Raw genomic sequence first — 21,426 nt, forward strand, 5'->3', positions numbered from 1 at the left:
TTCTTAAAGGGCAAAGGATGGCAGAACTGAAAGATTCTTACCTAGTTTAATTGAAAACAGGTTGGCTGTGTTGGGCAAGATACTGTACTGAACACTGAGTATGGAAAAGAATACCTCCATAACTGTGACACTGGGAGTCTTTTCATAATGTTTCTGTTAGAAAGAAATATGGAAGTAACATTAAACATAAAATCAGGCTACAAGTAGGAGTAAAGGAATTTCATCTCCAGACTTTTAACAAATGTACAGCTTTACTGCAGGATTCTTTCATGGAGCTCTGTCATTTATTTCATCAGTCAGTCAATGAAACAGGAGTAATAAGAGATGACGCAGACCAGGAAACATTGGGCTGCCTCTGCTTCCCAACATTGATATCAGTGAAATCCTTATGCTCATATGTCCAAAACATAACAGAAGTTGAATGAAGGCTTCAAGACATATAAATTTAGTTGACACTCATTGGAAAAGCATGCACCACACAGCGCTGGATCAAACGCTTTTGCTCTGCAATATTAAGCACGTAGTCACAGTAATTCTCTTGGAGATTTTCAAGCAAACTTTACAAAAATGCAGGTAAATCGATCAGATCAGGTCATATCCAGCCGCTTGGTGAGAATAAAAATCAATTGAAAGGGAGATGAGATGGTTTTTCCAATCTAGTGATTAATCTGATGTTATGCCCAGTGGAAAGTTCAGAAATTACTCCAATTAAAATAAATGGGAACAAAACAGAGAAGGGGGAAGAGGTAAAAATGTACCTTTCACTATTTCACACACTTGATCCACACTCTGCCTGGTCAGAAGAAATAAGACACAGGCGCACAAAATAGACCCGTTAAAATAAACAAATTGCTCAGAAACATAACCATTATTAAACACTTCCCATTATTGCTATGCACCCCTAGAGCAGGTACATCTTGCAAATGAAACCTGCAATACCATACAATTTTGTTCCAATTGCTTAAGATTCTTGGAAATACTGAGATTCACCAAAAGGTGGAGCTACATCTAAATTGTGAGTGCCTATGCATGTTTGGGGCTTTGTGCGATTTTAGTACTTCCCAAGACATTTCAGAAAAGAAAGAATGTGGAGATAGATTTTCAACATCTGGATAGTAATGTGGCAGAGCGGAACCATTCACTGATTGTTGGGCTTGCTCAAGTTTTATTCCATTGGTTACAATGTAATGAAAACCAGCCTGAGTGGATAAAGGGCAGGCAATCTGCTCTGCCCAAGTGATGCAGGTGAAAACCTACCTCATGGTACAATCTTCTGCAGATAATTCCATATTAATAAAGCAATCAAATTTGAAAAAGGACCATAAAAACTGGATAGAGTCAATAAAGAGCACTTGGCTCTGCTGTTACGTTATCATGTGGATGTGCCGGCGTTGGACTGGGGTAAACACAGTAAAAAGTCTGAAAAACTTGATGTCTGTGTCGATATGCGCAATCCTCTCTACTTGGATCTGGCAGTTTGCGGTGTTGATAGTAGTCATGATGTGGATGTGCTGGCGTTGGACTGGGGTAAACACAGTAAAAAGTCATCACCCAGTTGGTGTAGATAAGAGTTCAGCCCATAATATCTGCAAGCTGATCTTTTCGTGGACTCAGCTCCACTTACCCGCCTGCTCACCATAACCCTCAATTCCTTTATTGTTCAAAAATTTATCTATCCTTGCCTTAAAAACATTCAATGAGGTAGCCTCAACTGTTTCACTCGGGAATTCCACAGACTCACAACCCTTTGGGTGAAGAAATTCCTCCTCAACTCAGTCCTAAATCTGCTTCCCCCTATTTTGAGGCTATGCCCCCTAGTTCTAGTTTCACCCGCCAGTGGAAACAACTTCTCTGCTTCTAGCTTATCCATAATCTTATATGCTTCTATAAGGTCTCTCATTCTTCTGAATTCCACTGAGTATAGTCCCAGTCTACTCAGTCTCTCCCCATAAACCAACCCTTTCAACTCCTGAATCAATCTCTGCATCCTCTCCAGTGCCAGTATATTCTTTCTCAAGGAAGGAGACAAAAAACTGTACACAGTACTCCAGGTATGGCCTCACCAGCACCTTATACAGCGGCAACATAAACTGCCTGTTTTTAAACTCCATCCCTCTAGCAATGAAGGACAAAATTCCATTTGCTTTCTTAATTACCTGCTGCACCTGCAAACCAACACTGTGATTCATGCACAAGGATACCCAGACCCCTCTGCAAAGCAGCATACTGTAAATTTTTTATCATTTAAATGATAATCCATTTTGTTATTATTCCTATCAAAATAGTTGACCTCACATTTACCAACATTGCACCCCATCTGCCAGACCCTTGCACACTCAGACTGTCTATATCTCTTTACAGACTTTCAGTGTCCTTTGCACTTCGCTGTGCCCTCATCTTAGTATCATCAGCGAATTTTGATACACTATCCTTGGTCCCCAACTCCAAGTCATCAGTATTCACTCACAAGGTAGTCTGCTCTACACTGGGGAGCCAAATGCAGTTGGGTATGTTCTTATCGTTTCTAATGGCAGCAGGGTCAGGTAACCAGAGGATACAGATCTAACAAAATTGGCAAAAGAATCAGAGGTGACAAGAGGAAGTATTTATTTACACAAAGTTGATGTAATCAGGAATGCATTGCCGGAATGGTGATGAAATCAAATTCAATGATAACTTTCAAAAGGAGAACTGGATAAATATTTGAAGGTATAACATTTTCAGGGATTTGGGGAAAGCAATGAGTTGGGTCTCATTAGATAGCCCCACCAAAGAGTCACATAGGCATGATGGGCCAAATGGCCTCCTATGCGGTATCATTTTATTTTAGTTTGCAAGCATAGCCCAGAATGCCAAGTCACTCTCGAATTTAATTATCTCTTCCAATTTGACTCTGACTCTTAAGTGCTCAGCACTCTAAATTATTCCAGTGAAGCTCAATGTGAACCCAAGGAAGGGACACCTCTTCTTTCCATTAGACACTTAAGAGTCACAGCCTTTAAAAAGCACGTGAATGAACACTTGAAATATGCAAATGTGAAATAATATTAACAGCTATGGTCCAAGTGCTGGCAAGTGGGATTAGTGTAAATTTAGTATAGTTTTGTTGGTACAGACTCAATGGGCTCTTCTGTAATGTATGACTCAATGTCTATGACTCATCCAACGAGTTCAACAATTTCAGGTCATAATCACTGCCTGCCTTTTCTCTGGAATAATTGGTTATGTCACAAAGATCTAATTATAATATTACAGATTTTTATGAGTAACTGCTTTAAAGGTCCATTTGTTTTTAAATCTTTTGAGGTTAAATGCATTGGGTGAAATCTTATCAACAGATAGAGTGTCAGTCCCAGCGGGAAACATGGAGTGGCAGCTCTGGTCAGTGCTAATGCACTGCAGAAGATGATGGTGCAGCAGTACCGGAAGATGATGAATGATGTTCTTCGCTCAGCCAGGGTAAGTGAACCACCCCCAGTCTCTAACTGCATTCCCTCACACCTAACCCTTTCTGTCACCCAGCCAACTTGGCCTTTGCCAATACCAGGCACCAGATTCCCCCTCACCCTCCCCCAATTACCATGTTCTCCCTGTAGCTGTTATGTTCCTCATACTCTTGCTCCCATCCAAGCCCCATGTCTGCCACCCTCATAATAAGAACATAAGAACATAAGAAATAGGAGCAGGAGTAGGCCATCTAGCCCTTCGAGCCTGCCCCGCCATTCAATAAGATCATGGCTGATCTGTCGCTGCTTAGTTCCACTTTCCCGCCATCTTAAATGTCTACACTCCAGCCTAGGCTCTTCTTATCTGTGTCACTGCAGGGCAAACTACAGCACAATAAGCGTGTGTGGGTGCAGTCAGCTGGGGGCATGCCTGCGCTGTAAACCCTCACACACCTTGAGGAGTGGGCCCTCCAGCTATCCAAGTAGGAGGAAGAGCGTGCCTGTGTTGTTAGTGAAGTGAGGACAGCAAAACAAATGACAATCCTCAGTACAAATCCTGTCATTGCTCAAGTCTCAAGTGAGTAAGAATGTTCCCTCTGTGTCTCACGTACTGAATTATTACTATGTAACTTCCCTTACAGGCTGACCACCGCCACAGGTTGGACCATCCTCGTGCCTCCTGGAACCACCAGACTCCAGCAGTTTTGAAGAGGACTTCTGACCTCACCATGGAAGCTATCACCCACACCCAGCACCAGCACAGATAGTCACACCTCAGTGGGCCAAATAAGTAGGCAGGCTTCTGGACCACTCATCGCTGAACACCTCACAGTTGATAATCCACAGCAGGTAAAAGCAGGGATGTCTCAGGGAACCGACACTCAGAGGAATGCCAGAGCCTAGGACCTTGCTGAGCCCTAGGCCCCTGGAACTAGTCCCAGAGCTACTGGAGCCACAAAGGCAGAGTTGCGAGTATTAAGAAGGGATTCACTCCTCCTCAGACTGCAAGGCCAAATGGAGGAGTCCCATCACCTTCAATCAGAGGAGATAGTGCCATCACTGCAGCGACCGAGGCCAACACTATGACTGGCATCTGCAGTGGAGACTGTGGTGCAGCACGTACACCCCATGATCCTGAGCTTCGCCTGCATGGAGAACTGGTGAGAATCCACAAGTGTCAGCGCCGAAAGATGACAGCACTTCTCTGGATTTCATTCCAACTGCCCCTCCATCCCATGGAGGAACAACAAGAAATCTCACAACATTAGGTTGAAGTCCAACAGGTTTACTCGGTAGCACAAGCTTTCAGAAGCAGTGCTCTTTCATCAGGTGAGCAAGTCCAGCATCTCCACCCTATGGAGGAACACAGGGGCCCCCGGGAGCCTGAAGGGAAGTACAGGCCAGGGCCCTCGTCCTCTGAGCAGTACGCATCACGGAGGGTGTTAGCTGCCTGAATGCTCACCTCTGAAATCCCACCAGCAGGGGTGAAGTGCCAGGTTCATGCTTCTGTAGACATGTTGTAAATGGCATGATATCACACCAGTGCCCGCTGAATATCAGGCAAGTGGGGGAAGCTCTGGAGAGTGCGCTCACTAATGACATGTTAACACATTAAAATAAGCGTTCTGCAGTCCTGCATTGTTTCAGGCTAACCCAATTGGAATTCGGATCTCACCGGTGCAAATTGTGCTCTCAGGATTTTGAGCACACTTGTCCTTTCCCACAGATGAAGTGTGCGCACAAAATTACCCCCATTTTTTTTCATAATGAAAGAATGGACAAAACCTGACACCTTTCTGTGTTTGTTCAAACCTCTAGAGCTGTCTGCAAAGAGTCCTCCAGGAACGTCCAATGAATCTTCTCAAAGATTTGAAAGGCTTCTAAGGGAAAAGAAGATATAAAGAGACTGAATAGGACCTCAACATAATTAAATCTTTGCTTGTTTGAAACAATGACTGATTGAACATTAACATAGCAGCCATTTTGTGTTTTGAACTGTGTAAAGGAGGCTGTAAGAAGCTATTTTGTGAAGCAATGTGCAGAGAACGCACAAGAAATAGAAGCAGTAGGCCACCAGGCTCTTCAAGCCTGCCCCACCAGTCAATACAATTATCTATGCCGTTGATCTATTGGCTGATCTATGCCGGCCTCGACTCCTTTTCTGTGCCGTTTCGTCATAAGCCTCTATTCGTCGATTTATCAAATAATTATCCACCTCCACTTTAAATACTTTAAACAAATAAATGATCCAACCTCCACCACCTTTTGGGGCAGAGGACTCCAGAGATTCACCACTCTCTGCGAGAAGAAATTTCTACACACCTCAGTTTTAATTACCAGAGCTTTATCTTTTTGTTTTGTCACCTTGTTCGAGACTCTCCCACTAATGAAAACATATCTACCCTGTTAATGCCCTTCAGGATCTCGTGTGTTTGACTGAGGTAACCCCTCACTCTTCTAAACTCCACGAAATATTGACCCAGACTATTTAATCTCTCTTCATAGGACAACAGGAATTAGCCCAGTGAATGTCCTCTGGAGTGCCTCCAATGTTACTATTTCCATTTTTAGGTCAGTGAATCAAAACTGTATGTCATATTCCAGTTGCAGCCTCATCAACATGCTGTACAGTTGCAACAAAGCCTCCTTATTTTTAAACTCCAATAAAGTTACAAATAAAGCCCAAAATGTCATTTGCCTTCTTGACTATTTGATTGACCTGCCTGTTAGCTTTTTGAACTAGAACGCCTAAATTCCTCTGTACTTCACTCACCTGCAATCTCTTTCCGTTTAAATAATAATCCGCCTTTTGATTCATGCTACCAAAGTGCATGACCTCACACTTCCTCAGATTAAACTCCATTTGGCAGGTTTTTGTTCAGTCACGCAATCTATCTATATCCCCTGCAGAATCAGAATATCCTCATCACAACATGCCCTTCCACCTATGTTCGTATTGTCCGCAGATTTGGAAAACTTACATTCTGTTCCTTCCTCTATGTTGCTCATGTAAAGAGTGAACAACTGCAAGCCAAGAACTGATCCCTGCAGTACTCCACTAGTTACATCTTTCCACTCTGAAAATGACCTATTTATTCCAACTCTCTTTCCTACCTGACAGCTAGTTTTCAATCCATGCTTTTACTTTTAAGCACCAGCCTCTTATGCAGCACCTGATCAAATGTTGCTTGGAAATCTAAATGCACTCTATCTACAGTATCCCGTGTATTTACGAGTATCTTGGGGATATTTCAAACGTCTTCCATTTGCTAATTTGCAAAAAAATTCATAGAAATCATAGAAACCCAACAGTGCTGGAAGAGGCCATTCAGCCCATCAAGTCTGCACCAACCACAATCCCACCCAAGCCCTACCCCCATATTCCTACACATTTTACCCTCTAATCTCTCAAACCTACATATCTCAGGACAGTAGGGGGCAATTTAGCATGGCCAATCAACCTAACCCACACATCTTTGGACTATGGGAGGAAACTGGAGGACCCGGAGGAAACTCCCACACACGAGGAGAATGTGCAAACTCCATACAGACCTGAGACAGGAATCGAACCCAGGTCCCTGGAGCTGTGAAGCATCAGTGTTAACCATTGTGCTACTGTGCAACCTAAAATTAATTTAGCGTATCTGCCATTTCCTTGTTTGCTGTTATCAATTCACCCACCTCGTTCAGTAAAGGTCCCACATTTAACTTAGCTGCCCGCTTTCTATTTCTATATCCATAGACACTAACTGTTTTTATGTTGCATGCAAGTTCGCTCTCAAAATTCATTTTCTGCCTCATGAGCTTTGTGGTTTTTTGCTGCCAGATCCTAAAAACATCTCTTGTCTACCACTACCCTTTACCACTTTGTATATCCTGCTTTTCAATTTAACATTACCCTTGAGGTCCTGTGTTAATCATAGATTTTGCCTGTCTCATGGAATCCCTATTTTTGATTGAGATAAACTCCTGCTGAACATTTTGGACCAACTGTTTGAATATCTGCTGCTGCTCATCTAGTAACCTGTACCTTAGCTTGTTTACCCAGCTCACCTGAGACAGCTCTCTCCACCCTCACCCCCCCGCCATACCATTATAATTAGCCTTATTTAAGTTGAAGACACTGGTTGTGGACTTATGGCGTTCACCATCAAACTAGATCTGGAATTCTATCATATTGCAGTCTCTACCCCCCCCCCGCGAGATCCTTAACCACAAGGTCCCTTGTTAGCCCTTCTTCTTTACACAAAACCAAATCTAAAATAGTCCATTCCTGGGTAGGTTTCACAATGTACTGATTTAAAAAGCAATCCCCATCAAGAGTAGTGTAGAAGTATTTGTGGCGTGCACAAATTCTTCTTCTATCCTTAATGGTCTGGTTTGTCCAATCAACATGCAGGTTAAAATCTCCCGCAATAGTTGCAGTTCTCTTCAAACGCACCCTTGAAATTTATCCATTTATGCTCTGACTTCTTGAGGGGTCATATTTTGGGGGTCTACAGACTTCTCCCACCCTCGTCTTCCTTTCCCTGCTATTTATGATTTCAACCCAAAACGATCCTACATCACTATCCATTGCCTTTCTATCCAGAAATAGCAATACTCTGAAACTTCCTTGATTAACAGCGCTACCCCACCTCCTTTTCCCTTTGGCCAACCACATTTCTGTAAATAGCTAAACATCACACTCAGATGTTGCAATCTATACTTTCAACTTATCTATCTTGCTGTAAATGCTTTGTGCATTCAGAACCCAGAGAACCTTGGAAAGTCAGTTGCAGCTCACGGCTCTCGGCTAACCAACTATGAACAGCAAGTGAGAGCTGGATTTCTCTGTGCCACAGGGGGTTCAAGCCAAGGCATCCAGAAAATCATTCCTTGCCTGCTGAGAAATAAAAGGTAACGTTCAAGCGTCCGTGTCTGCAGTTTTCAGAGAAACAGCCTATACACTCTCACCGCCTTTTATCTTGCACCAACATCTCTTTTACCGTTTAGTCTCTCCTGCCTTCTATCCTATCAGTGACCTCCCCTCCACTGTGTGTCTCTGCACTTGATACATCTCTGACTCTTTCCAACTTCAACGCGATGTTGTTGACCTGAAACACTGACTTTATTTATCTCTCGCCAGTTGCTGCCAGACCTATGTTTATGTCCAACATTTTCTACTGTCCTTCAGGCTTTCCAGAATCTGCAGCTTCCTGCCCCCCTCCTTTTGGTTATTTTGTCATGTTTCTTAAACACTGAATCTGTTCCTGAGTTCTGTGGCATTGTACAGTTCACTGAATTTGCAACAAGCTCCCGTCAGACATTGCTGCCAGTGAAGAAATTGCCCTAGAATGCCATTATACTTTTGTCCACTTCATGAACCTGTACATGTAGTTCACCAGCTGTCAGCCAAGCAGTAAGGCACTCCATCACTCCAGACTGTATTATATCCCATTTTGTGCATCTGGGCCTCCACACCCATACTCTATCCCACCCCCCCTAATATGAATACTTTAAGAGTTGCTGACTCAAGCTAAATGTATCAAACTCCCTATGTGAATCAACAGACACAAGAAGCAGATTCATGTTATTCACCAAAATAAGAAATCAACTTCACAATTACTGGGCTTGATCTCTGGATAAGTGAATGAGTTTTGAGTAAATCAAAATATCAGCCAGTATGTGCTGTACATAAAATGCAACACCTGAGTTCCACCTGAGGAGGTGAGTTACAAGTTGCCTTCAGTAGGCGAGACTGAAGGTCTATGGTAAAGCTCCAGAAATGGTCTTTCAAAGGACATCACCCTATACAAAACATAGAATTGTAGATCAATACGAAGAAGGCCATTCTACCCTATGTACCTGTACAGTAAGAAGTCTCACAACACCAGCTTAAAGGCCAACAGGTTAATTTGGTTTCACGAGCTTTCAGAGCGCTGCTCCCTCATCAGGTGAGTGATTGGGTCAGCATTCATCTGATGGAGGAGCAGCACTCCGAAAGCTCGTGATACCAAATAAACCTATTGGGCTTCAACCTGATATTATGAATACAAAGAGCAAAGAACAGCACAGCACAGGAAACAGGCCCTTCGGCCCTACAAGCCCGTGCCGCCCATTTTAACACTCAGTGAGTGCCTCATTCAAGTCTTTCTTCTACCTATGACTTTTGTCTACCTCTAGTGGACTCCACAATAAAGGGGTGCAAATTCAGGGAATTACATGTCGCCAGATTAAGGGAGATCCAATTTAGGGACAATTTATTGACACCAATCAGCCTAAAAGCACATTTTTGAGGTGTGGGAGGAAACTGGAGCACCCGGAGAAAACCCATGCAAGCACGGGTAGAATGTGCAAACTCCCACAGACACCGACCCAAGCCGGAGATCCAATCTGGGTCCCTGTAACTGCACAGCAAACAGTGATAGTCACTGAGCTGTCGTGTTGCCCATCAGATGGTCCAGTTTAAGTGCGCACTAACAGACATGAAGCACCAGGCAACTCTCGAAGCAACATCCAAGTGCAGTCCTCACACAACCCACCGCGTGTATGCCCCTTATTGGCCAACAAGGCGGACCGACTTGCCTGTGGATGTAAAAATGAGACATCAATAAACATTCAACAGACTATAGAGACATTAATGGAAGATCCCCAATAGCTCCAACGTAAGAGACAGGTGAGTCTTAAGATTCGTTGGATGGCCGATAGGAATCTATTAATTCCCAGGAACGTTCTGAGGCTCTTGATTTTCAACTAGAACATTCTTTTGTATCCCTCCATCTCCAGTCTGCTCATGTGCCTATCAAGGTAAGTCTTAAACAACCCTAGCGTGTCTGCCTCCACTACCCTATTGGCAGTGCATTCCAGGCCCCCACAACCCTCTGTGTAAAAAACATCCCTCTAACATGTGAATTATACCTCGTTCCTCTCACCTTGAGCACGTGACCCCGCGTGAATTTCGCATCCAACCTGGGAAAAAGCTTCCCACTGCTCACTCTACCTATGCCCTTCATAATCTTATACACCTCTATTAGGTCTCCCCTCATTCTCCGTCTTTCCAGGGAGAACAACCTCAATTTGCCCAATCTCTCTTCATAGCTAAGACCCTTCATATCAGGCAGCATCCTGGTAAACCTCCTCTGCATTCTCTCCAAGGCCTCCACGTCCTTCCAGTAGTGCAGCGACTAGAACTGGATGCAGTACTCTAAACATAGTCTAACCAACGTTCTATACAACTGCAACATTAGACGCCAGCTTTTATACTCTATACCCCTTCCTATAAAGGCAAGCATATCATATGCCTTCTTCACCACCTTCTCCACCTGTGCTGCCACCTTCAAGGACTTGTGAACTTGCACACCTAGGTCCCGCTGTGTTTCTATACTCTTAATGCTCCTACCATTTATTGTATAACTCCCCCCTACATTATTTCTTCCAAAATGCATCACCTCGCATTTATCCGGATTAAATTCCATCTGCCATTTCACCGCCCAATTTACCAGCCTATCTATCTCATGCTGTATTGACCGATGCTGTTCATCACTATCAGCAAGTCCAGCCATCTTCGTGTCATCCGCAAACTGGCTGATGACACCAGTTACACCTCTTACAATCTTCTTATTGTGCCCACCCAGTCCAACGCTGGCATCTCCACATCAATGTGCTTATGGTATAGTTATCCAGTTATTTCTTTTTGCCACTCCCCTAAAGCCCTGTAAATCATTTTCCTTTACATATTTACACACCTTCCCTTTCGAAAATTGCTACTCAGTCTGCTTTTCCACCTTTTCAGGCAGTGCATTCCAGATGTTAAATTATTTTCCCTCATCTCCCCTCTGGCTCTTTTGCCAATCACTTTAAATCTGGTCTGGGGACTGTCCTTTCTGCCACTGGGAAGGGTTGCTCCTTATTTATTCTATTAAAAACATGGATAATTTTAATCAGCTCTGTCAAATCTGCACCATGGACAATATCCCCAACTACTACAGTCTCTACATCATTGAGATCTTCATCCCTGGTTATTTGACACTAATTTAATTCTTTCGAATTACAATTTTAATGCTTCTTACCATCGTAATCGGGATACATAATGTGTCGCAAGCTTTCATGAGGAACTCTGAGTACTTCTCCAACATGTTCTCACTTGCAATACTAGGAGCTGTGAAAGCATTTTCTTGCACAGAGGGATCTTTCTGACAATCAACGGCTAATCTACAAAAAAATTGGTTTGAGAATAAAACTGGCTTTAAACATAATGGCAGTGTACCACGCAATTAAAAGAAATTAAGATAGAAATATTAATTACTTTGCTTCAGTATTTACGAGCGAGATAGAACAGGTGGAATTGACATTCAATGATAAGATGAGCTTTGAGATAAGTGCATTTATGTGCATTTAAAATAACAAGCCAGATGAATTAAATAAACTAGTTAAACTCAAGTAGGATAAAAACCATGGCCCAGATGCATTGCAGTCATACATTTTTTAAAAAATTGGCTAAGAGGTAGCAGCAGCATTACTACACATTTAATAACATGTTGAAGAAAGGTGTAGTGCTGGAGTTCTGACGGATAGCTAATGTAATTGCACATTTTAGTGGAAAAATTGAACTTGTCCAGGGAATTATAGATCAGTCAACTTAACGTCAGTGGAAGGAAAAATAACGGAATTGCTACTGAAGAAAATAGAAGAACATCTAGGCCAGAATTTTCCTGAATTTGAATGGGCATGCACCCAACCCAACAGCACACAAAATCACACAAGGCAACATTGGATGCATGTCCCAATGTCATTGTGCACTCATACAATATTTCACTTGGTGGGCACAGACAGCAGTAGGAAGTGTGCACACCAACAATTAAACCCCTTAAGGAGTCAACTGAAAGCAATTTCATGTAGTCCACACGGTTGACAGACGGGCCAATCAGCTAGACATCCTTCATGTTTTCACTACAACCTTGTTGAGGAGAGGGCGAAATATAATTTTAAAAAGATGTCTGGTCCTGACGTTTTTTTTGGAGTTTTGCTGAGCTGCACAAATGCAGTTTGTTGCATTAATTTTGTCTCAACTGCTCCTTCAGGCAGCTCCACAGCAGTTGTCTGTCTTCAGGGAGCTCAGTAGAAGCCTGCATCCTCACTTTTCTATTTACCCTCTTTCCCCCTCCCTCCAGCCTCAGGGCATCTCGTGCTGGTTAACAGGCCAGCATGAAATCACGTTCTGGGGGGAGGCGATCCTGGCTGGAAGCACATTTCAGGTCCGCTTCCAGGTCACTGATCGTGTGTGCCTGAGCGCAAGATTCAGGCCCTAGAACGTAACAGTGAATAGTGAGCATGGATTTCAAAAGGGAAAAGCAAGCTCCAAAACAAGATCCCACTTGTGTAATTAGGACAGAATCAATGCAAAGGTCTTATGTGGAATGGGCGGCACAGTGGTTAGCACTGCTGCCTCACAAGTCCAGACACCCAGGTTCAATTTCAGTCTTGGACGGCAGTGTAGAGTTTGCACGCTGTTCCCTTAAGTGTCCTCTGGGAGCCCAGGTTTCCTCCTACAGTCCAAAGATCTGCAAGTTAGGTGGATTGGCCATGTTAAATTGTCTCATAGTGACCAAGATGTGCAGATTAGATAGATTGGCCCTGATAAATACGTGAGGTTACAGGGATAGTGTGGGGGAGGATGCCTGAGTAAGATATTCTATCAGAGTTGTTGCAGACTCGATGGGCCGAATGGCTCTTCTGCACTGTTGGGATTCTATTAGTACTTCTCTGAGATCAACATCACTGCATAAATTAGTTTGGTGGATGTTAGGTGAAATAATTCACCTAGAATTCATTTTGATTACCTTCTGAGGTTTGACAGGAATTCCCTTGAAACATTTTCCCCTTGAATTAAGACCTTCTTAAGCCTTCTTTGTAACATTTATCCACAACACTAATACAAGTTTTGTGAACCAGTTGGTTATTGCCAGGCCTGTACTTTCAATATAAACTGGACAAAATACTTGGACAAACTTGCCCAGGATACATGTTGATAAGACAAAATTGCAGTAAATAAACTTTCAATCAAAGTAGCCTTAGCATTGCAGATAAGCAGAAGAATTTGGGAGGATACATTAACAGGATGTCAAAGGCAGCATTTCAAGTTTTTCAGGCTGTAAAAAGAGCTAATGAAACTCAACGTTTTACCACAGGAGGTACAGAATATTATAACCAAGAATTAACCAATGTCTTAGTAAAACTTTTAATAGAATCTTTATTAGAACACTGTCCTAGGCACTGGAATCCTCATACAGGAATGATATTGTGCTTTGGAACAGCGAGCAAGAGAAACTTACTTAGAGAGTTGTTGGGAAATGCAATTCACTTCCAGAGTGAGTGGTTGAGACAGAAACAATTGTCAATATTCAAGATTAAATTGGATATGCAGATGAAAAAGGGATGGAGGAAAATGAGGCTAGGGCACTTTCTCACATGCAGGATAAATATATAAATTTATCCATGTTGCAATTTGTGTGCAGGTATCAGTATTGACAAAAGCCCTTTCAAGCACTCCCAATGCACAATGTTAACATGGAGACCAAGCTGAGTGGGAAACCCTCATGAAGTGTCAGCATGAGGCCCAAGTTACCTAGGCCACATTACCATTTATGAGAAAGGACTCCCAAATGAAACCAGTGGTCAAGATAAGATGGTCAGTGACACCCAGCTTAGAACCTGCAGTAACAATTCCTGACCTATGTTAAGTAGCAGGGTGACTGCTCACAATGACCTATTTCCTTTTGTTGTTTATCATAGAATCCCTACAGTCCAGAAAGTGGCATCCCGCCCACTGAGTCTGCAACAAATCTCCACCCTATCCCCGTAATCCCAAGCATTTATCATAGCCAATCCACTGCACCTGCACATTTTGGACTGTGGGAGGAAACCCACGCAGTCATGGGGAAAATGTGCAAACTCCACACAGAGTGAACCAAGGCCAGATTCAAACTCAGGTCTCTGGCACTGAGGCAGCAATACTAACCACTGCGCCACCCTTTAATACTAGCAGTTCTGATTTGCCTTATACCCAGCGCAGGAGGGTAGCATTTGGCTTATTGTGCTAGTGTAGGCTTCCAAGCTTACCGAGTAGTCCTATTTTCCTTGTTCTTTCCTCATAGTCCTGCCAATGTTTCCTTGTTTAAGTGAAGCTCCAATTCCCTTCTGAAAGTCTTTACTTAATCTGCTTCCCATGGTCCTTTCAGGCAGTGTATTCTAATCATAACTTGAGCAGAAATATTTCTCCCCATCATCCTCACTGCTGCAAATCCTTTTAAATCTATGGGTCCCAGGAACTGCCTCTCCTGACAGTGGAAATAGTTTCTCATTATTTGCTCAGAAAAGTTGCTCATAGTTTTGAGCACTTCTATTAAGTTTAGTTCCCTTTTTTAGCAGGAAAGTGGAACTGAGCCACTTCAGATCAGCCATGATCTTATTGAATGGCGGGGCAGGCTCGAGGGGCTAGATGGCCTACTCCTGCTCCTATTTCTTATGTTCTTATTATGTTCCTCTGCCCTGAGAAGACTCCTCGTTTCTCCAAGATAGCTGAAACCTCACATCGTTAATATCATTCCATTAATCCCCTCTGCATCCTCTTCAAGATCATGCCATCCAAACATGAACCAAATGTTTGATAAGTGCAGAAGGTAAGCTGGTGTTTGGGAGAGAGAGAGTGAGTGAGCGAGAGCGAGAAGATAGACAGGCAGTAGAGGAGGTTGAAGTTTTAAGAAGAAAGTTTAACGTCTGGATGTTTAGCGCGCAATGGAAGTTTGACCTGATCACATGCATAGCTTTTTTTCAAAAACCAGGACTGCTTTATTACTAATAATGCTGCATAAATACAAACTTTTGTTGTTGGATGTTCTGGAAATCAAGCAATTCTGCCGAAAAGCTTTCTGAAGTCTTTCACTCTTTCACATCATGTATATAAAAATAATATTCATCAACTGATCTCGGATAAGATGTCAAGAGACAATGCCCATTATTTTTTTAAAAATTTGACTGTTCAGTTTTCAATGTACTGGAAATTTTGAAATTTAAACTGAGATAGAGCAAACTGCTTTAAAATACAAGGCCACATTCTAAGGCAAGGGTGAGAAGCAAGCAAATCATCTCCAGTGTGAACAGAGATATTTCCTATAACCCAGAAGCCCATCAAAACAGTAACTGCCGAAGCTATGGACATTAAAAATGTATAGCACTGGATATTGGAACAATGGTTATCACAGACAGACACCGCAAATCTCTTGGAAATACACAATGGGTGAAGTATTTCCAGGTACAGCTGCCTAGCCATTTGAGAGATTCCATGTGACACATGCAATATCAAGAAAGTCTTCAGCAAAGGAAATAGGCTAGAAGCTGCTCTCTCTTCCCCTCTCTTCTGGATTAAGTGTTGCCTCATTCAAGAAGCCAACACAACCAGAAACCCAGCAGTGAATTGAGAAAGAACAAAGAAAAGTACAGCATAAGAACAGACCCTTCAGCCTCTCAGCCTAGGCAATCATGATGCCCTAAAAAACCTTCTGCCCTTACTCAAGCTGTTTCCCTCCATTCTCTCCCTATTCATCTACCCATCCAGATGCCCCTGAAATGTTGCTAATTTGCCTGCTTCCACCACGTCCTCTGGTGGCACGTTCCAGGCACCCACCACTCTTTGCATGAAAAACTTCCCCCGCATATATCCATTAAACCTCCCTCCTCTCATACTGATTGCAATATCTGCCACATCTGATCACATCCAAAAAGGCTAACCCAAATTAGCTGCCATTTGAAATGTCTAAATCAAGGACTTTCGATGGAAACTTAACTGTATATTCTTTTAACTGTTTTATTGGATTCCAATTTTCCTTAATTCTGATACGCACATGCATGTGTGTGTGGTGGTGGTGGTGGTGGGTGGGTGTGATACGGATCGCAGCAGAGCTAAATGCTTCAGATTGCACTGTTAGATTATTTCTCAAGTTTACAGGTTAACAAACTTGCCCTTTGACTCAAGAAAACCTCGTCTGATTTTCTGCAAATTGTGCCCTGCTTAAATAGTTAAATATTTTCTGATTTGGAAACGGCATGTCCTTACGTAAAAAGAACTTAAAACTTCTGTTGTGACCAACCATGGAGGTTGAATAGAGGGAGCAAACTTATGTGGTCATAACAAAGATAACAAATAATTTGACTGCACAAAATCTAATACAGAAATTTCCTTATTCATAACACCTACACCCGTGAAATGATTAGACAGATGTACATAAAGTACCTGCAAGCATTAAGAAAAGCTTTTAAAGCAGTAAGTAACAACTGTCCTTGTCTTGAAAACTTTTTGTTTTGTTCTCTCATCACAGATTGACTCTGGAATAAGAACACAATAGGTAATGGTCAAAAGTGAAATCTAGAGTTGCATTAATAATCAATATTGAAACAAATTCTCATTTGTTATCATTGCTTGAAAAAGCAAACCAGCAGAAAAGTGCTGGCCAAGGGGGAAGAGAATATTACTAATTACAATAACCTGCAATATTCCAATTTTTGCACACCCAAATGGATTTGGTCCTGAGTGGCTGAGATAATTGAGAGGATATTGGACATTTATAATTTGTCTCAACTTTTTTTGATTATAATTGTTATGTGATTTGTCACAGTGTAGTCAGGAGGGAGGGTGCAATTACAGTGAGCCATGTTTACTAAACATTATGAACATGAATGTAGGAATTTAGAATGGAATTATAAAATAAAGCTCAAAGTTGCAACTCAATTATGCCTTCACATCCTGGTCTAATTACCCAGCCCTCTGAAACAACTTCACCTTAAGAGTACAGTAGGTTGTTACTTCATCTAAGAATCCACTATTTCCTGGGCAGAATTTAATGCCCTCCCATGTGGTGGTTTGGAGGCAGAGATGACATTTGATTGGGGGGGGGGGTGGGGGTTGCGGGTGGAGACTATCATGCCTTCATGCCTCCACCCCAGTTAAGTCTTTGGCAGGTCGTGGCCAATTGAAACCCTTAAGTGGCCAGTTAATGCTGACCTAAGGGTCTCATCCCACCACTGCTGGTACTAACCCAGAAGCAGGTGGGGGACTCGCCACATGGGAAGAACAAGCAAGCCCAGACAAGTTTGCTTGCGGGCTTCAGGGGTGTGGAGGAGTCCCTCGTTCAGTGCCACTAAGTACCTGATCGAGCAACCCAGTTTTGGGGTATCCGCTGAGAGCCACCTCCTACCCTTGCTACCCTGACACAACTCCCCTGCAGCCCCCACCCCCTGAACTCCCTCCCGTCTTCACTCAACCATTGCCCAAGTCCTCTTTGATTCAGTGCCTTGGGTGTTTGTTGAAATGGCAGTAGCCACCACTCCTCCGATGTCAAAGATATTCAATAGCACTGCCAGTCTCTGGGGTCCTTGATGTCAGACAATGCCTACCACTAGTTGACACTTAATTTGGAGCCAGTGGGTCTTTGACAGAAGAGGTGACTCAGGGCTCTCACTGATTCTCAAATTACGGGAAAGACCCCCTTCACCTTCATTAAACATCACCTCTATGTGTAATACTACAGCAGATCAACTACAAAACCTGTAAATTAGTAAGGAATTTGCATCAAGCGTCCTTTATTTGTACGTGTGCTTACTTACAAAATGATCATATATTCTGTGAACTGAATAAGCCAAATATTCTGTGATTGGACTGTGGTGTTTCTTCTGCATTGCTCCCTCACCTAGGACTGGCCCTAATTCCGAACCTTTGCTGGAGAGGTATGATTTCAGTTAATTTTCCAGTTAATGGGCTACCACATTCATTGGAAGGGACTGCCTGGATTCTGGAATTTGCTAAACAGGCAACCTTCTCAGAACAAGGTGGCTGCTGTAAGCCCAGAGTGCCTACATGATCTCAAACTGGGGCAAGCAGTGAAGTTAATATCCTGGAAACCCCTCCTACCCGGGACCGAACCCACCCCATACGCGCATCACTGCCACCCCACTTCACGTGTTGCGTTAGTGTCTCACTTTTCTTAGCACTGCATGCACATGAGCCACCAGTATAAAATGGTGCTGGCTGCCTACACAACAGATTGGGGGTTAGGCTTTTCAAGATTGAACCCCTATCATTATAGCAAATTAATATTGAACCATACGTGTCTATCATATGAAATACACAATATTATAAGTGCAATATAATTTCAATACAGATTTTTAAAATGTCACATTACCTCTTTACTCCTGACAGTGCTGGCATTGCTTCTGATCATGGAAGGCACAGGAAGATCTGCACAGCGCATTAACATAACTTGAATGAGTCTTTGCAGTTCCTGATACTGTGCAGGTATGGAAAGGTGATCCTTCCTGAATAATTTTTTAAACAATATTAAGTGTACATATTAGTTATTCTGTCCACCCACCTCATGCTACTTGGATATAATTAGTTCCATGCAGTTGCTCATCTCTGTTAACAAGCATCAAATTTTCCCATCTGTCTAACTGTATAAATAGTTCACAACTTTAAACTGAAATATTATAGCTGAAATAACTCAGCCATCATCTGTGAGGTTATAGAATTATTATAAATTATATGCACATGGAGGAATTCCAAATAGAGGTGATTTTTTTCCCCCTACCAATAACCATTTATCACATTATATTTATTTTTCCTGCTTCCTTCAGTCTCCAAAAGGAGGTAACCTCATGCATATGTTTCTCTTAAATGTCTTGATTAAATATTTCAGAGGATCTAAGACTAGCATACCATCTGTAAGTTCACTGTATTCTCCCACTGTCCACTGAAAAGAGCTGGATCTATGCTGAAGACCCCAACCCCTTTATCTATGCTAATGAGAAGTACACCTCAAGGTTTGGGCTAACCTGAGCTGAGTGGTCACCTGACGTGCACCACTCACGTTTCCCAGGTATGGATGCAGCTAAACAGAGATCAGTGACATTGATCTAAGAAGAGCAAGTCATCACCCCAAATTCACAGCCACGTTGAGCCTACAATTGGCCTCCCTCTGTCCTTTTTTCCTTCGGGCCTGCATTTTTGCAGAGATGGAGAGGCTCTCTGCTGTACAAAAATGCCAGCTGAGGTCCAAATCCTTCCTGCCAAACCTAGCCTCTGCCATTTTCACATTTGGCTTACAGTGCATGTGTCCTAACACAGCTTACTGAGTAGTCTTATTTCCCTTGTTCTTTCCTCATGGTCCTTCAAATGTTTCCTTGTTTAAGTACAGCTCCAATTCCCTTTGAAAGTCTTTACTTAATCTGATCTGATTGTAGCCTCAATTCCACTTCCCACCTTCCCCGGTGATCTGAGACTCCCTTGTTAGTCAAAAATCTATCTATCTCTGCCTCTGGGGAAGCACGTTCCAAAGATTCATTGCCCTCAGAGAAAATATTTCTTCTCGTTTCCGTCTTAAATGGCAGATCCTTTTTTTTAATATGTGTTTGCTCGTTTTAGTCTCCTCCACAAGGGGAACATCCTTTCAGCATCCGCCCTATCAAGACTCCTCAGGATCTTATATGTTTTAATAATATCCTTATGTCCTCTTCATAACTTACTTTCCTGCCCATCCTTGCGTCATCAGCAAATTTAGCAACCATGCTTTTGCTCTCTCCCTCATCTAAGTCATTTATGTAAATTGTGGGAAGCTGAGGCCCAAACACTAATCGCAATTATTTCTGTAATGTTATCTGCATCCTTTGCAGTGAAAACAGATGCTAAAATTTGTTCAATTCATCTGCCATTTCCTTATTTTCTATTAATTTCCCATTCTCACTGAGAACTAACTTCACATTACTTACTCTTTTCCTTCTTAAATACCTGTAAAAACTGTTACTGTTTTTATATCTCTAGATTTCTCTTTACTCTAATTCCCTCCTCTTTATTAATCTTCTAGTCATTCTGCTGTTCTTTATATTCTGTCAATCTTCCGACCTGTGACTCAGCTTTATGAAATTATGCCCTTTTCCTTTCAACCTGATTCTATCTTTAATTTCTTTAGTTAGCAACGGAGGGTGTGTTCTTCCCTTATAAGCCTTTCTTTGTCACTGGAATTCTGAAATGGGTGCAGGTCCTAAACAGCATATTCCTGGTTCACAAAGGCAGATGTCCATGTAAATCAGCAACTGCCTCTACTCATGTGAGACTCTGGCAAGGTAGGTACATGAAACCATTAGACCAGGTAGGTCTGAATCTTGCAGATTCACTTGGATAGCCAAATATGTTTTCGGAGAGGTAGAGTACCCCTTTGGACACTTTCGGGACAAGTCACATGCCTTTTGGGAGAAGTAAAGCATCCTTTGAAATTGTCAAGAATATAAACGTTCGAGTGTAAAATGTGCATAAGCTCATTGGAACTGCCCAAACTGTCAACAAACTGACGTGTTGATTTTTACTGCAAGAGGATGAGTGTCCAGGTGTAAAGATGTCTTGTTGCAATTGTACAGAGCCTTGGTAAGACCGCACCTGGAGTATTGTGCTGAGGGAGGTGTCTGAAACTTGAACTGTGCAGATTAGACCAGGTAAGAGGTGGTCTGAAGTTTGGAGATTTGTTTGGATAGCCAGGCTGTGATTTTGGAGATATTAGGTACTCCTTTGGATACCATTGGAATAGGTCAGATGTCCTTTTGGAGAGGTATGGCATTCTTTTTGGTCTCTTAACTCAGGAAGTACATACTTACCAGAGTACAACGAAAGATTACCAGACTGATTCCTGGGATGGTGGGATTTTCCTACAAGGAGAGATTGAGAGAATGGACCTATATTTTCTACCCTAAGAATGAGAGGTGATCTATAAGACTACAGAGATATAGGAGCAGATATAGGCCCTTCGGCCCATCGAGTCTGCCCCACCGCTCAATCATGGCTAACAAGATTCTCATCCCCATTCTCCTGCCTTCTCCCTGGAACCCCCAAACCCCTTACTGATCAAGGACCTATCTATTGTCGTCTTAAAGACACTCAGTGATCTGGCCTCCACAGCCC

General features: G+C 42.5%; 1 protein-coding gene across 1 annotated transcript in view; it reads right to left on the reverse strand.

The window, feature by feature from the left end:
• Positions 1-21,426, reverse strand: part of mei1 (meiotic double-stranded break formation protein 1) — a 117,068-nt gene that overhangs the window by 15,388 nt on the left and 80,254 nt on the right. Inside the window, exons 13-16 of the mRNA XM_080217361.1 lie at positions 18,662-18,794; positions 16,717-16,808; positions 11,498-11,639; positions 42-153 (exon numbers count right to left, since the gene is read on the reverse strand). Coding sequence (XP_080073487.1) covers positions 42-153; positions 11,498-11,639; positions 16,717-16,808; positions 18,662-18,794 — 479 coding nt within the window. The remainder of the gene's footprint in view (positions 1-41; positions 154-11,497; positions 11,640-16,716; positions 16,809-18,661; positions 18,795-21,426) is intronic.

Source organism: Carcharhinus amblyrhynchos, chromosome 35 (genome assembly GCF_965287045.1).
Source record: "Carcharhinus amblyrhynchos chromosome 35, sCarAmb.v2.hapA, whole genome shotgun sequence".
In the NCBI taxonomy this organism is placed as follows: domain Eukaryota; kingdom Metazoa; phylum Chordata; class Chondrichthyes; order Carcharhiniformes; family Carcharhinidae; genus Carcharhinus; species Carcharhinus amblyrhynchos.